The sequence below is a fragment of the Vipera berus genome (genome assembly GCF_964194415.1).
Source record: "Vipera berus genome assembly, chromosome: Z".
Classification (NCBI taxonomy): domain Eukaryota; kingdom Metazoa; phylum Chordata; class Lepidosauria; order Squamata; family Viperidae; genus Vipera; species Vipera berus.
In genome coordinates this window covers 63,270,841-63,284,197 of record NC_138205.1, presented here as the reverse complement: position 1 = coordinate 63,284,197, position 13,357 = coordinate 63,270,841, and the positions used below count along the sequence as shown (strand labels likewise).

The following is a 13,357-nucleotide window of genomic DNA, read 5'->3' as shown; positions in this document are numbered from 1 at the left end:
GTCAAGAGACAGGTGTCTGTGGCTTCAGAGGAATGCGGGGAAGAGCAGGCCGAGGCAGGCCATGGCCCTTCAGGGTTGGGACAGGATGAACAGGAGAGACAGAGTTCAGACAATGAGCAAGGGCTACCCTCACCTAATCCTAGAGCACGGAGAGTGGAGAGAAGGAGGGAACAATGAAGGCAGGCTCAATTACTCGGGAGGAGAGCATTCCCCCTCTCCACAAGGCACACCTGGAGACTGAGATTTAAGGAGACACTGTGGGGAGAGGCATTTGTCAGGAACAAACACTGATTCCTTGGAGTTTTGTGTGTTGTTACTGATCTCTTGTTCTGTGACTTCTGCTTGGAAACCCGGAAGCTCTGACCATTGGACTGACTGACAACATTGCTTGGATGTTCAAAGACATCAGACTGTATTTTGACTTCTTTTCTGAAACTGCTCAGCCAAGCTTGTATTCACACAGACTCGTTAGGTTTATGATGTGTGTGTCATTCCTTGTTATCTCTGTGGCCTTGAGTAAATTTCTCTCCTAATTAGACTGTATGTGAAACTACTTGCAGCCAGAGGCGGCTGAAGATGTGTGTGTCTTCCTTTGTTTCGAGGCTTGCCAGAAATGTGGGAGCATTTGGGGAAAATTTGGAGCAATTAAAGGGCAGTTTGAATTGCCAGCTGACTGCATTGCCTCTGTGCTATGCCCTGGGTCATCACAGTGCTGGCGCTGATGTTGAAGGCTGATCAGATCACTGCTAAAGGGGTAGATGTAGCCTCCAGGCCAGTCCTCCTCCTTACACGTCCAGACTGCTGAATTTCTGTCTCAGCTGCTTGACTGACTGGCTGCCTCATGGAGGCAAGTACCTCCATTCCATCGGCTCTCCCCACTCCGAGGCTGTCCACTCCCAGCATCTCGGCTCTCAGATGAATTTAGCCCTGGGGTAGGATCAAGGAGAATTCTTTGGACACCTTGCACGCTCCTTCTTGCCATCCTTCCAGATTTGGCTGGTTGAAGGCTGTCATCACCCCTGCATTGGCACTGGCTCCTTCCACCTTCCTTTCACTTTAGGGCACGTCGAAGCTAGCTAGGTCCTAGAGTTGCTCACAGCTCCAGTTAGGATCCTGCCTGTTGACCCCATCCCAGCTTTTGCTGGTTACTCCATCTCTGGAATCTTTCCCTGACTCTTCACAACCACTGTGGAGTTGGCCATTTGGGACATAGGGGCTCAGGACCCCTTAGTTAGAATTGGATTTAAATGAGAGCTGATTTAGTGTCAAGGTTCTGACTGATGATCCCAACAAAGCAAGCACAGCTGAGACATTCCAATCTGTAATGCAAAACTTTATTGAGTACAGCATATTGGCACTGATGAATAGAAAATCAGCTCTGGCAACTTGGTGCCAGAAAGATAATTAAAAGAATAAAACCTTCCCTCTCCTCTCTGGTCACATTGTCCAATTATTCTTCAGGCAGTTGAGAAGAAAGTCTCTGCTCACCATAACATCTCTTCTGTGACCTTGCTTCCCATATGGATAGAAAACACCTGTACATTCCATAAGCTCCCCTCCCACTTGTAACTGTTGGCAAGCTAGAAGCAGCATAGCTATCTTAGCGCAAGCAATCTTCATAGCTTGACAGCACTATTTAAATACTACACACTCTGCTGAAGAGAAGTTCCCTGAAGATGGGCTCCATCACAAGTCCGAAAACCTGGAAGACAAAACCTCAGGTTCCAGTGACCAACCCACATTGGAACCTACATAAGAAGCATTGCACTTGCTCAATGGAATATTAATAACGCAGGTAGGCTTTTTATGGCAATTTGTAAATGCCATTATTAGTTTTAGAATAGTTGGTTTCAAAGTGGTTCTCTTTACAGTAATGTATGAAGGTATTTGGAGTTCTTGAATCCAATGGGTATCCTTGAGAGAATTGCTGCATCATCTGCATATATAAGCATAATAATATATCTCTCTGATAATTTGGGTCATTTCTGTAATAAGGTATAGACTCTTGCCAATCTATTTTTGAACCTTTGTATCAAGCCAACCAAAGTTAAATTGTCCATCAACTTACAAAAGACTTGTATTAATTTATCTTGTGGGAGTTTTACCCTTTATTTGATCTTCTGTCAAGTCAGAAAAGTTACTCCATTCCAGTCACCAAGCTGATACCAATTTTCATAAGTAAATGATATTAATTCATTCAGAAAATATTCAAGAAATTTTGATTTGTCTTCATTTGGTACATAAATTCCTACTACCATTAACTTTATCCCTTTCCATCCACTTTTCTTGCTACAAATCTACCATATTCATCTCATATTACAAATTTAAGTTTAAGCTGAGATTTTACGTATAAGACAAATTCATTTCTGTTGTTTAGTCCCATTAAGATAAATTCCTCTCTTAATATTTTATTAACCAAATATTTTATATTTTATTTTAATGTGCATTTCTTCTAGATTTAATTTCCTCAAATAACGAAATACTTTTTTCTGCTTTGAATTGGATTGGATCCATTAATATTCTGCATTGAGTATATATATATATATATATATATATTCCATTTTTTTATTTTAAAAGGATGAGGAATCCAAATTTTGTGAAGCTTATCCTTCCATCACTTCTTCTTTTCCAGAGTCTACTAAATTTATTCTCCATTGTCTTTACTTTTTGTGTTTGGTCTACACTCAGTTTGGGTTTGAAAAGAAAATCTTTTTAGGATAAAATGGAAGGGCTGTCAGAATCCATTTATATTTCATTTTTAACTGTGCAAATCTAAATCACCAAATGGATTCTACCATTTCCAAGGAGGGGAAGAGAAGCCAGGGTTGTTAAGAGCCATCTCTATCCCTTAGATGCAAGGTTTCTTTATTCAGCCTGCCTGGAGGCCATCACAAAAGACCAGGGAAGAAACCCTTTGAACTAAGAAGAACAAAGAAAGAGGAAGAGGGGGAATTCTGGTTTGCATCTCCAACTGGATTGTGAAGGGGAAGAAGTAACAATGTTGCAAATGTACTGGTGTTTCTCCTTTCCCACGAAGGGTTTTGACACCTGAACCTTGACTGATCCGGGACTGACCAAATGGACTTAGGGGAGGGGTTTTTACTTGGGGACACTTTAAAAGTATCGATCTGTGAGACATTTTCCAGATCCTGTCTATATTATCCACTGTCAACCATGTTTTAGTAAAAGTTCCTGTTTGGACAATCTCATCTCCAAGAGTTCTTCTTTCCTAAGATGTTGATTGGGATGGGTTCTGACAAGGGCTGATCTTTATGTACCAAGAAAGAAGATTCAGACTGAATTCTATAAATAAAGCTAATGGATCATAGTATTAAACAACTGTTTTTTATTTGTACTTAGGAAAGTGCATGTAACAAAGACCACATTAGAGTGCCTAAATGGCGACTATGAGGTGGAGCCCGGATATGGCTATGAAAGGAACAGTTTCTTAAAGAAGCATAATATTGAAACCTTTTTCATTGTGCCGTCTCATCGGAGAAAGGTTTGAACTTGATTTTTACTAATTATGTATTAAATTATTTAATTCACACATACTTAGATTGTATAGTGAAATAATAAACAGATTGAATTGGAAATATTGTTTATGTTGAAATGCTATGTTCAAGAATGGAAAGTTTCTCTGTTTTTACTATGAACTATTCAGCTTTGTTCCATAAGGAAAAAAGTTTGTATAAGGAAATTGTAGAAAATGCCATTTATTTTTCATATTTTTATAGATAAGAACAACTTCATGGTTATGGTTTTTGTTTTATAAGTCCTCAACTTAACAACCATTCATTTCGTGGCAGTTCAAAGTCACAATGGCAATGAAAAAAGTTACTAATGACCATTTTTCATGCTTATGACCACTGCAGCATCCCTATGGTCATGTGATCAAAATTTAGATGTTTGGCAATTGGCATGTATTTATGACAGTTGCAGTGTCCCAGGAACATCTAATAATCTTTTACAACCTTCTGACAATCAAATTTATAGCTAGATTCACCCCATGTTACTAACTTAACAACTGTAGTGATTCATTTAACAACTGTGGCAAGAAAGGTTGTAAAATGGCACAAAGGAAAAGGAAAGAAAAGGGGGGAAAAGGGGGATTACTATATTGGGTGTGGGTAGTATATAACTTTTTAAAAGGGTTTGGAGGCCTTATGGAAATGTCGAGTTCCTCTGCAGCAGTTAAACCAAAAAAGGGTTTCACAACACCTCCTACACCACATAGAGTGATTGAAAGTATGGCAGCTGAGAAGGCTCCATCCCTCCAGGGGATTCAAAATTTATTATATTCTATGCAGGAAACGATGGTATGGAATCAGGAATCTATGGCAAAGGATTTAGCGGATTTAAAAAATGAAGTGGGGGATATGAGAGGTGAGATACAGCAATTAAATACTCAATTTAAGGAGATATGGGCAACTTTGGAGGAGCATGATGGGAAAATTCAAGAATCAGCAACCAAGATTCAAAAAGTGGAAGGGAAAGTTGAAAGGGTTGAGCTTAAGCAAATAGTAATTAACAGGGAGATGGAAGATGAAATTATTAAATTGGATATGGAAAGATCTGTATTTCTCTTGAGGTTTCAGAATATTGGTGAGGAATCTGGTGAAAATTTGCTTGAAGTGATCTCAGGAATTGTGGTGGAGATGTTACAAAGAGAGGTTGAAATGGTACGCATAGATATTGACGAATGCTTTCAGGTGTACACTTCCTATACTAGGAAATTTAAACTTCCAAAAAAAATATATGTTAGATTTAGTAAAAAGGTGCTCAGGGATGAAGTGTACCAAAAGTCTAGAAGCCAGACCTTCTCTCATGCTGGGAAGCAAATCACTGTTAAGACAATTATCCCATAGGGTCAGAGAGAGAAGGCAGAAAAATTTGGCACTGACATCCGAACTTAGAAGATTAGACGTACGATATAAGTGGCTAGTTCCTGATGGTCTCTTGTTGACCTGGCAAGGCAAGAGAATTCGGTTGGACACCCCCCAAGATGCACAGGTTTTTTTAGCTAATGAGATCAAACCTTCGGGAATGGAGTCTGGGTATGAAATGGGAGTGAAGGAATCAGAAGGTGGTGCGACAGGGGGAAGGGTGGATGATGTGGGGAGCGAGGGAGACAAAGAGGAAGAGGAGAAGTATCAGAGAGTGACTAGACAGACCACCAGGGCAAGAATGGCAGAGAAATGAAAATGGGCGATGTATGTTTACTTTCAGTTAATGTTAATGGTTTGAACTTGCCAGTCAAAAGGAAATGGTTTTTTTTTTGAAATTGTTAAAGTCGGGTGTGGATATAGTGTGTCTCCAGGAAGTGCACATTAAAAAACAACATGAAACTGTTTTGGATTGTCCAAAATTAGGTAATTTATTTGTGGCCTTAGCAGATAAAAACCAAAGGGGAGTGGTTTTTTATGTTAAACAGTATCTGAAAGCAAAATTAATTTATCAAGGTGAAGATGGGAGAATCCTAATGATTGAAGTTGAGGTTGGTTGTCACAGGACACTGTTGGTGGGGATATATACCCCAAATGGAGCCCAAAAGCAATTTTATGAAAGGCTGTATTATAGGTTGGTAGATTTGCAGTATGATCAAATTTGCATAATAGGTGATTTCAATGGGATTATAAATAAGGAGATGGACTATAATTGTGATCAGGAACAAGGGGTTAGGTGGCTGACAGATAGGCGGATACTTCCCAAAATATGTGACGAGATGAGGAAGGAGCTTGGCCTTCGAGATGCCTGGCGGGAGTTGAACCCAAATGGAAAGCAATTTACTTCTTTTCTACAAGGCATAGATCTTGGTCGCGCTTGGACATGGTGTGGATGACGGCTGAGATAAGATCTCTAGCCACTGTGGAAATACAGACTAATTTATGGGCTGATCACAACCCCATAGTGGTGGTATGGGGTGAAGGTAAGATTGGGAAAAGGAGAAGGTGGACCCTTGATGTAACAATATTAAGAGACATAGAATTCCAGCAGTTAATTAAGAGAGAGATGGAGCTTTTTTTTAGGGAGAACGATAATGGGGAGACGTCGTTACAAATCCTTTGGGATATGGAGAAAGCTTATATGCATGGGGTGGCAATTAAATTTATTGCGAGGAAGAAAAAGGTTAAATTACAGGAAAGGGAGGAGTGGGTAGAGAAATTAAGAGAAGCAGAAGGGGACTTACAACATTAGATGGAAGTTTGGGAGAGAAGGTTGATAGAATTAGACATCAGATTACGCTACTAGAAACAGGTTGATTTGGCCCAGAAATTTTGAAGTGTCAGACAGCACCATTTTGAGCATGCTAACAAAGCAGGGTGTTGGTTGACTTACCAGTTGAAGAAAGAGAAAGAGAAAAGGTTTATTGATCAACTACAAGATGAGACAGGAGAGATTAGAGTAGATATGGATGGAAAGAAGAGAATTGCACAAGATTTTTTTTCCACGCCTATACTTTGTAGAAGAGATACAGGAGAATAAGATCTTGGACTATCTGACTTACGTGGATCCCCCTGTAGTCCCACAAGACATGAGGGAGCTTTTAAATGAAGAGATAACAGAGGGGGAGATAGAAAGTGTGATTAGGAGTCAAAAGACGGGTAAGACTCCAGGGACAGATGGCTTGCCTGCCAAAATTTATAAATTGCTCTCAGAGACTTTGGTGAAATGTTTGAAAGATCTATTTAATGCAGTTTTAGAGGAATCTGTAGTTCCCAAATCTTGGTCCGAAGCCTATATTACATTAATTCCTAAAGAAGGCACTGATCACTCACAAATCAAGAATTATATCTATCTCCCTTTTAAATACAGATTATAAGATATTTGCTTCTATCATGGCTGGGAGACTTAAAAGATTTTTGAGTAGCTTTATTCATAGTGACCAAAATGGCTTTTTGCCATCTAGGCAGATTAGGGATAATTTGAGAATTATAATTGATGTACTAGAGTATTATGAGGCCCAACCTGATAAACAGTTAGCATTAGTATTCCTTGATGCCCAAAAGGCATTTGACAAGGTGAATTGGAGGTATCTAAATTAGTTATTGAGGTACATGGATTTTGGTCCAAGGTTTTTGAATGCATTCCAGGTGATTTATAAGGAGCAAACTGCCAAAATTTTGAATAATGGAGAGGAATCAGAAGAGGTGAAAATAGCGAGAGGAATGAGGCAAGGCTGTCCTATGTCTCCCTTGTTATTTATTTTATCTTTGGAGCAATTTTTGAGAGCCTTGAGTGGAGACCCAGAAGTTAAAGGGTTGAGGATAAAAGAACAAGAATATAAAGTCCAGGTTGTTCGCGGATGATTTAGTGTTTATTCTTGAAGAACCTATAAATTCGGGTAAGCATCTCTTTGAGACGTTGGAGGAGTATGGAGAGGTGGCAGGGTTACAGATCAACAGAGAAAAAAACAAAAGTTATGGTAAAGAATATGACGATAGTGCAAAGGTTGGAGTTGCAAGGCAAGTTGGGGCTGCAGGTGGAATGTAAGGTAAAATATCTTGGAATCTGGCTGACAGAACGGTGCTCCTCAATTAAAGAAAATAACTATCAAAAATTATTGGTACAAATATCCAAGGACTTGGAGAAGTGTAACAAATTGTCCCTGTCTCTATTTGATAGAATAGCATTAATAAAGATGCAAGTTTTGTCGAGATTTCTCTTTCTTTTTCAAACAGCTCCTGTGAAGTTAGACAATTCGTTTTTTAAGAACTTGGAGAGACTTGTTTCTAAATTTGTTTGGGCAAATAAAAAACCTCGGGTTAAAGCTAAGATAATGCAAGGACCAAAGGCAGAGGGAGAACTTGGGCTCCTTAATTGGAAGTATTATTATGTTGCGGCATTGTTAGTTTGGATAAGGGAGTGGATGACTCTCCAAAATAGGCAGTTGTTAGCGTTAGAGGGACATGATCTATCCCAAGGGTGGCATGCTCGTTTGTGGCGGGAGTCAGGAAGCCCACCAAAATATTTTATTAGGCATTATTTGCATAATATACTATTAGGGGCTTGGTCGTTACTTAGGAAGAAGTTTTATATGAGGACACCGTATTGGCTGTTGCCGATGGAAGCATTGACCTACCCTAATGTGTTTAACCCAGAAAAAAGGGTGATTTATAAAGAATTACTGCATTCAAATGGAGAATTAAAATCTAAATCACAATTGCAGGAACAGTGTATCCAGGTAGATTGGTGGGCGTATATGCAGCTTCGCAGTCGGTTTATGAAGGAGGGAATGGTGTCAGGGATTACTAGAGAAGCTCAAGGATTCGATAAGATTCTTTTCGGGAAAAGTGAGAAGTTGCTGGCAAAATGTTATTCCTTACTATTGGATATGGATGGGTTAAATGAGCTTAAAGAGGGCTTTAGGGTTGCCTGGGAAAGGAATCTGGGTTACCAAATTGACCGTGATAATTGGCAGTCCATTTGGGAGAGAATGTTAGGCTAATGAAATCTACTGCGTATAAGGAGAACGTTTATAAGATGATGTTTCGTTGGCATCTCCCTCCAGCTAGATTGGGTAAAATGTTTTTGGGTGTGTCCCCAGCGTGTTGGAAGTGTGGAGAAAGAGAGGGCACCTATTACCACCAGAGGTGGACCTGCGGCGAAGCGAGGAAGTATTGGCATCAGCTTCATATATGGTTGAATGAGATTTTAGGACATTCTGTTAAATTGACTCCTGAGACGTTTTTGTTAGGCTTAAAACCAGACAATCTGAACAGATCTGCATGGTATTTGATGTCGCATTTGTTAACGGTGGCACGGATATTATGGGCTCAATATTGGAAGAATTCTGTTAGTCCTCCTGAGGATCCGTTAATCAAGAAATATATTGATTGTGCGGAATCGGACTGTTTGACCATGCTGTTGAAAGATAAGGGGGATACAGATTATTATTTATCTTGGAGACCGTGGTATGAATGGTTGACAAAAAGGGATGGTTACAGGAAGGATTGATTATACAATGTAACAGCAACTTGTCTAAATCATTAGAATGTTTATTATTACGTTTTGTATTTTCTTTAAAAGAATTTTAATAAGCACTGTGATGTATTGTTATGATGTAGTTGTGGATGATTTCAATAAATAAATATATATATATATAAATAGAAATTTTGAGCTCAATTGTGCTCAGAAGTTGAAGACTACCTGTATTCCCCTTCATTGTGTCCTTAAAAGATTAAATTTACATTTATTTATTTCTATAGTCACTTTTATATTATTGTATTTCTAAAGTTTGTGTTATGTGTGTATTTTTCTGTCTTATCCTGTCCTTTTAAGATTTTAAGAATTAAAAAACCCCAAAAGATGAGAAAATATCAACTTTGGCATAAGGTAACAGAGTGCAAAGAGGTTGCTAATAATTGAATTGCTAGTATCTGGGAGAAGTGTCTTAAGTTCTACCTCCCTTTTATTTTATATTTTTATATGCAGCATGAATTTTTCACAGGGAATTCATGCAAAGACTAATATGGTTTGCTAGCTTTCTACCTACTGTGTTACATAAATTTAATCTGACATGCAAACTCAGTAGAGTTTTACTGGATTATTTTTTATAAAAAGTGAAAGATTTATACTATTTGAAACATTTTACATTTTCTACCTTATTCTATTCTATTTCTATTCTGTATCCTTGTGTTTTATTGGTCTGAGACTATAAATAAATTATTGATTTATTTTATTTACATTATTTTAATGTTATTGTTTCTGTTGGTATGTCTCAGCTGCTTAGTAAACCTTAGGAAATCTGCCTATATAATTATGTATACATTCTGTCTTGCAAACAAAAAATATGGTAGACTTCACAATAAAAAAAATGTGCTTGACATAATTCCATAGAGATAGTGTCAAAACCCACTTCAGCCCATATCTCAAGAAGACAAGGTTTTTCAAGCAGGAACTTTTACTGAAAAATAGGAGATAATAGGCATAATAGACAGGACCTGAGGAATCCCCTCACAGATTGATATTTTTAAAGTGTCCCCAAGCAAACCCCACCCCACAGTTCATTTGGTCAGTTCCGGATCAGCCAAGCCCAGGTGGTAAGCCCAACGTGGGGGAGGAGAAATAACAGTCCGTTCGCAGCAGAATCATTTCCACCCCCTCATGCTTCATCCGGAGAAGCAGACCAGATTTCGGAGAATTACATTCCTTCCTTTTTCCACCCACTTTCCTAGCTTCCCGTAAGATAAGAGGGAATGCCTAGCAATTGATTATATTGTGATGGATAGCAGGCAGGCAGAATAAACAAAAGGTTACATTCAAGGAAGGAAGTGAAAGCAATAAAACCCCATGCTTGTTCCCTCTCCTCCTTGGGAATGGCAGAATCCAGTGGAGGGATTAGATTTGGGTTTTGCACAGAAGAGATAGTTAGAAATGAAATATAAATGGATTCTGACAGATAGTTTCCATTATTCTTGTTCCTCCCTCCATACAGTTTCTAGAAAGAAAGAATATGAAACAATCCTTCATAGGATTCTCTATTGGATTCCTGACAATTGCACCATATAGTAAAAACTAAGAGGTTTTTTACTTTATTTAATGAAACAATTTTTTTCACATCCATACCTGTGGATACTTGAGTTGGTGGTAGCAACTTCCCTCTAGTGGATCTCCTTTTATATGTTGAACCTATTCTGCATCATCATTATATAGTGCTTTTTTGAGAGAAACTGCACTGCAAGAAGAAAAAGTTAAACTTTCTGATAGAAAGGAGAATTTGTTTGTTTCTTAAATTTATTCGCTGCCCATCTCACCAAGGATTCTGGGTGATTTACAAAAGTAAAAAATGGAGAAATGAAAAGAAGTGTAAACATATCAAAGTAACAAAACAATAAAGATAAAAAACAGAATAAAAAATGAAGATATAGTAATATGAGATTAAGAATTGGGTGGGGGAAGCAAGGGGGATATAGAGAGAGGTAGCCATGAGTCATATTGCTATCAGTCTAGTACAGAGGTCTCCAACTTTTCTGGGCTCGCAGACCGGAGGGAAGGAGAGCAGCATTAAAATTGGTACATGTGCATGTGCGCACAGAAGGTCACACAGATTGGCATGGCACTAGCAGCCCCGTTGGTGCATGCAGCATGTGCTGGTGCCATGTGCATGTTCGAATGGCCACACACACTCTGTGTCAGCTAGCAGCCCCACCCGCACATGCGCAAATGGGCTGCAGACACCTGCCCCACACTAGCAGTCCCATTCGCACCCATGTGCATGTGCAAACAGGGCTGCGGACACTAGCTTGAGTGGGAAATGCATACCAACACGTCCACATGGGCCAGCCATTTCTACTGCCCACTGGTCAAGATCCCATGGCTGGGTCCTGGGCCGCGGCTCATACATTGGGAATCACTGGTCTAGTAGTCACCTCCAGTGTGGTATTCCCTCACTAAAATATCTAATAGCTAAATAATAATAATAAACATAAACAGAGAATTGGTGGAGCAGTGGGCTAATGCCTCCTTATGTAACACCAGCTGCCTGCAATTAGTGCAGGTTCGCATCCCACCAGGCTCAAGGTTGACTCAGCCTTCCATCCTTCCGAGGTAGGTAAAATGAGGACCCAGATTGTTGGGGGCAATAAGCTGACTTTGTAATAATGCCGCTTGGGGTGTGTGTGAAAGCCCTAATAAGCAGGCATATACATAGAATGAAGGCTACTGCTAAGCTTGTAAGCCGCCCTGAGTCTTCGGAGAAGGGCGGGATATAAATGGAATTAAAATAAAAAATAAAATAAAAAATAAATTATGTTACTCTGGCAGATATTTTAATTATTTTACCAATTATCAGCAGACATAATTTTAATGAAGAAAAGATCTAAATTAACTTAGTTTTCTTTTCAACCTGTAATCTTAACTTAAAAGCCATTTCCACAATATTTTTCCTCACTTGCTCTTATCTCTGATGGTAGGGACTAGTAAGGCAAAATTGGGGAACCATTACCAAGAGAAATAGGTGAGACAGGAACATTTAAGGCATGAACCCATTCCTTCTTGAAAATTGTCCCCTTTAAAAAATTTACTTCTTTCATTTTTTTTTCTTTCAGGCCAACAATATTTGAAATATTCAAAAAGTATTTGGAAAAGAAATTATAGAGAGGTTAATAAAAGATCTGGTTAAATAAATATTGTTATGATAAATATGTGTGTGAGAGAGTAAGGGAGGGAGGCAGGGAGAGAGAGAGATAAATTATTATTGCACTATTAGAAATGGATAGTAAATTCCTTTAAAGAACAAATGCGATTTAGCCCATTTTGTTTAAACTGCACAGACAAAATAAAACCATATAAATTTGATATCTATTCTCAAATATAATATTGATTCATACATAAGTAAAATTAGTGACTGTGCTTATACTTTTATTGAATTGCAAGGAACGCATGTGCCATGCAACTGGGAGCTTCTCTTATCATCTCATGTTTGCACAAAAGTAAGCAGCAGCTTCCCTGTTGTGTCAGGAATTGATCTATCAAAGTGACAGATGTTTCTATACAGTTTGGTTAATAGCATTAGATCTCTGCTATGGATCAGTGGAGTGTCTGCCAAGTTGGCAGGAAAATGCTTCACTGGTATATCAAGGGACTTATCCCTTGAGCCCATAGATCAGTGTCACTTGCTGGTGCATTCTAGCTTATCTAAGCTTTTCATGCTGTGCAGTTACATATGGATTACTAAATCATCACAATTTCCTAAAGAAATGTGTTGTATAGCACTATACTGTCCCCTTTGGACACTGACTAAAGAGGGAAGTCTAAAAATTAAAAGAATATATTAACATATTCCACCATCATCTTATCAAACTTATTGTCAGAATCCATTTATATTTCATTTCTAACTATCTCCTCTGAGCTAAAACCAAATCTCACCTTCCCCTGGATTCTGCCATATTCCCAAGGGGGATAGGGGATAGGCATGCGGGATTTTTGCTTTCACTTCCTCCATTAAATGTAACCTTTTGTTTATTCACCTTTGTGTCTGCTATCCATTACAAGGTAACAAATTGCTTTCTATACTATGCATCTCTCTGAACTTTTTCTCCCTTACTGTGCAGCTAAGAAAAGGGATGGGGGAAGAGACACAAACCTCTGGGATCTGGTTTATTTCTCCAAAGGAGGTATGAAGAGCTGTGGAATGATTGTGCTGCAAACAGAACCAGATTGATGTTTTCTTTCCTTTCCCACGATGGACTTACCACCTGGAGATTGGCTGGTCTAGAACTGCCCAGATGAACTGTGGGGTGGGGTTTGCTTGGGGAGACTTTAAAAATATTGATCTGTAAGGGAATCCCTCAGATCCCATCTATTATGCCTGTTATCTCCTATTTCTTAGTAAAAGTTCCTGCTTGGAAGAAAC

At 38.9% G+C, this 13,357-nt stretch overlaps 1 protein-coding gene across 1 annotated transcript in view; it reads left to right on the top strand.

The window, feature by feature from the left end:
* ADCY1 (adenylate cyclase 1) overlaps positions 1-13,357 on the top strand; it is a gene marked incomplete at its 5' end in the record, with an annotated part of 490,247 nt that overhangs the window by 349,483 nt on the left and 127,407 nt on the right. The window contains one exon of the mRNA XM_081342918.1: positions 3,361-3,502. Coding sequence (XP_081199044.1) covers positions 3,361-3,502 — 142 coding nt within the window. The remainder of the gene's footprint in view (positions 1-3,360; positions 3,503-13,357) is intronic.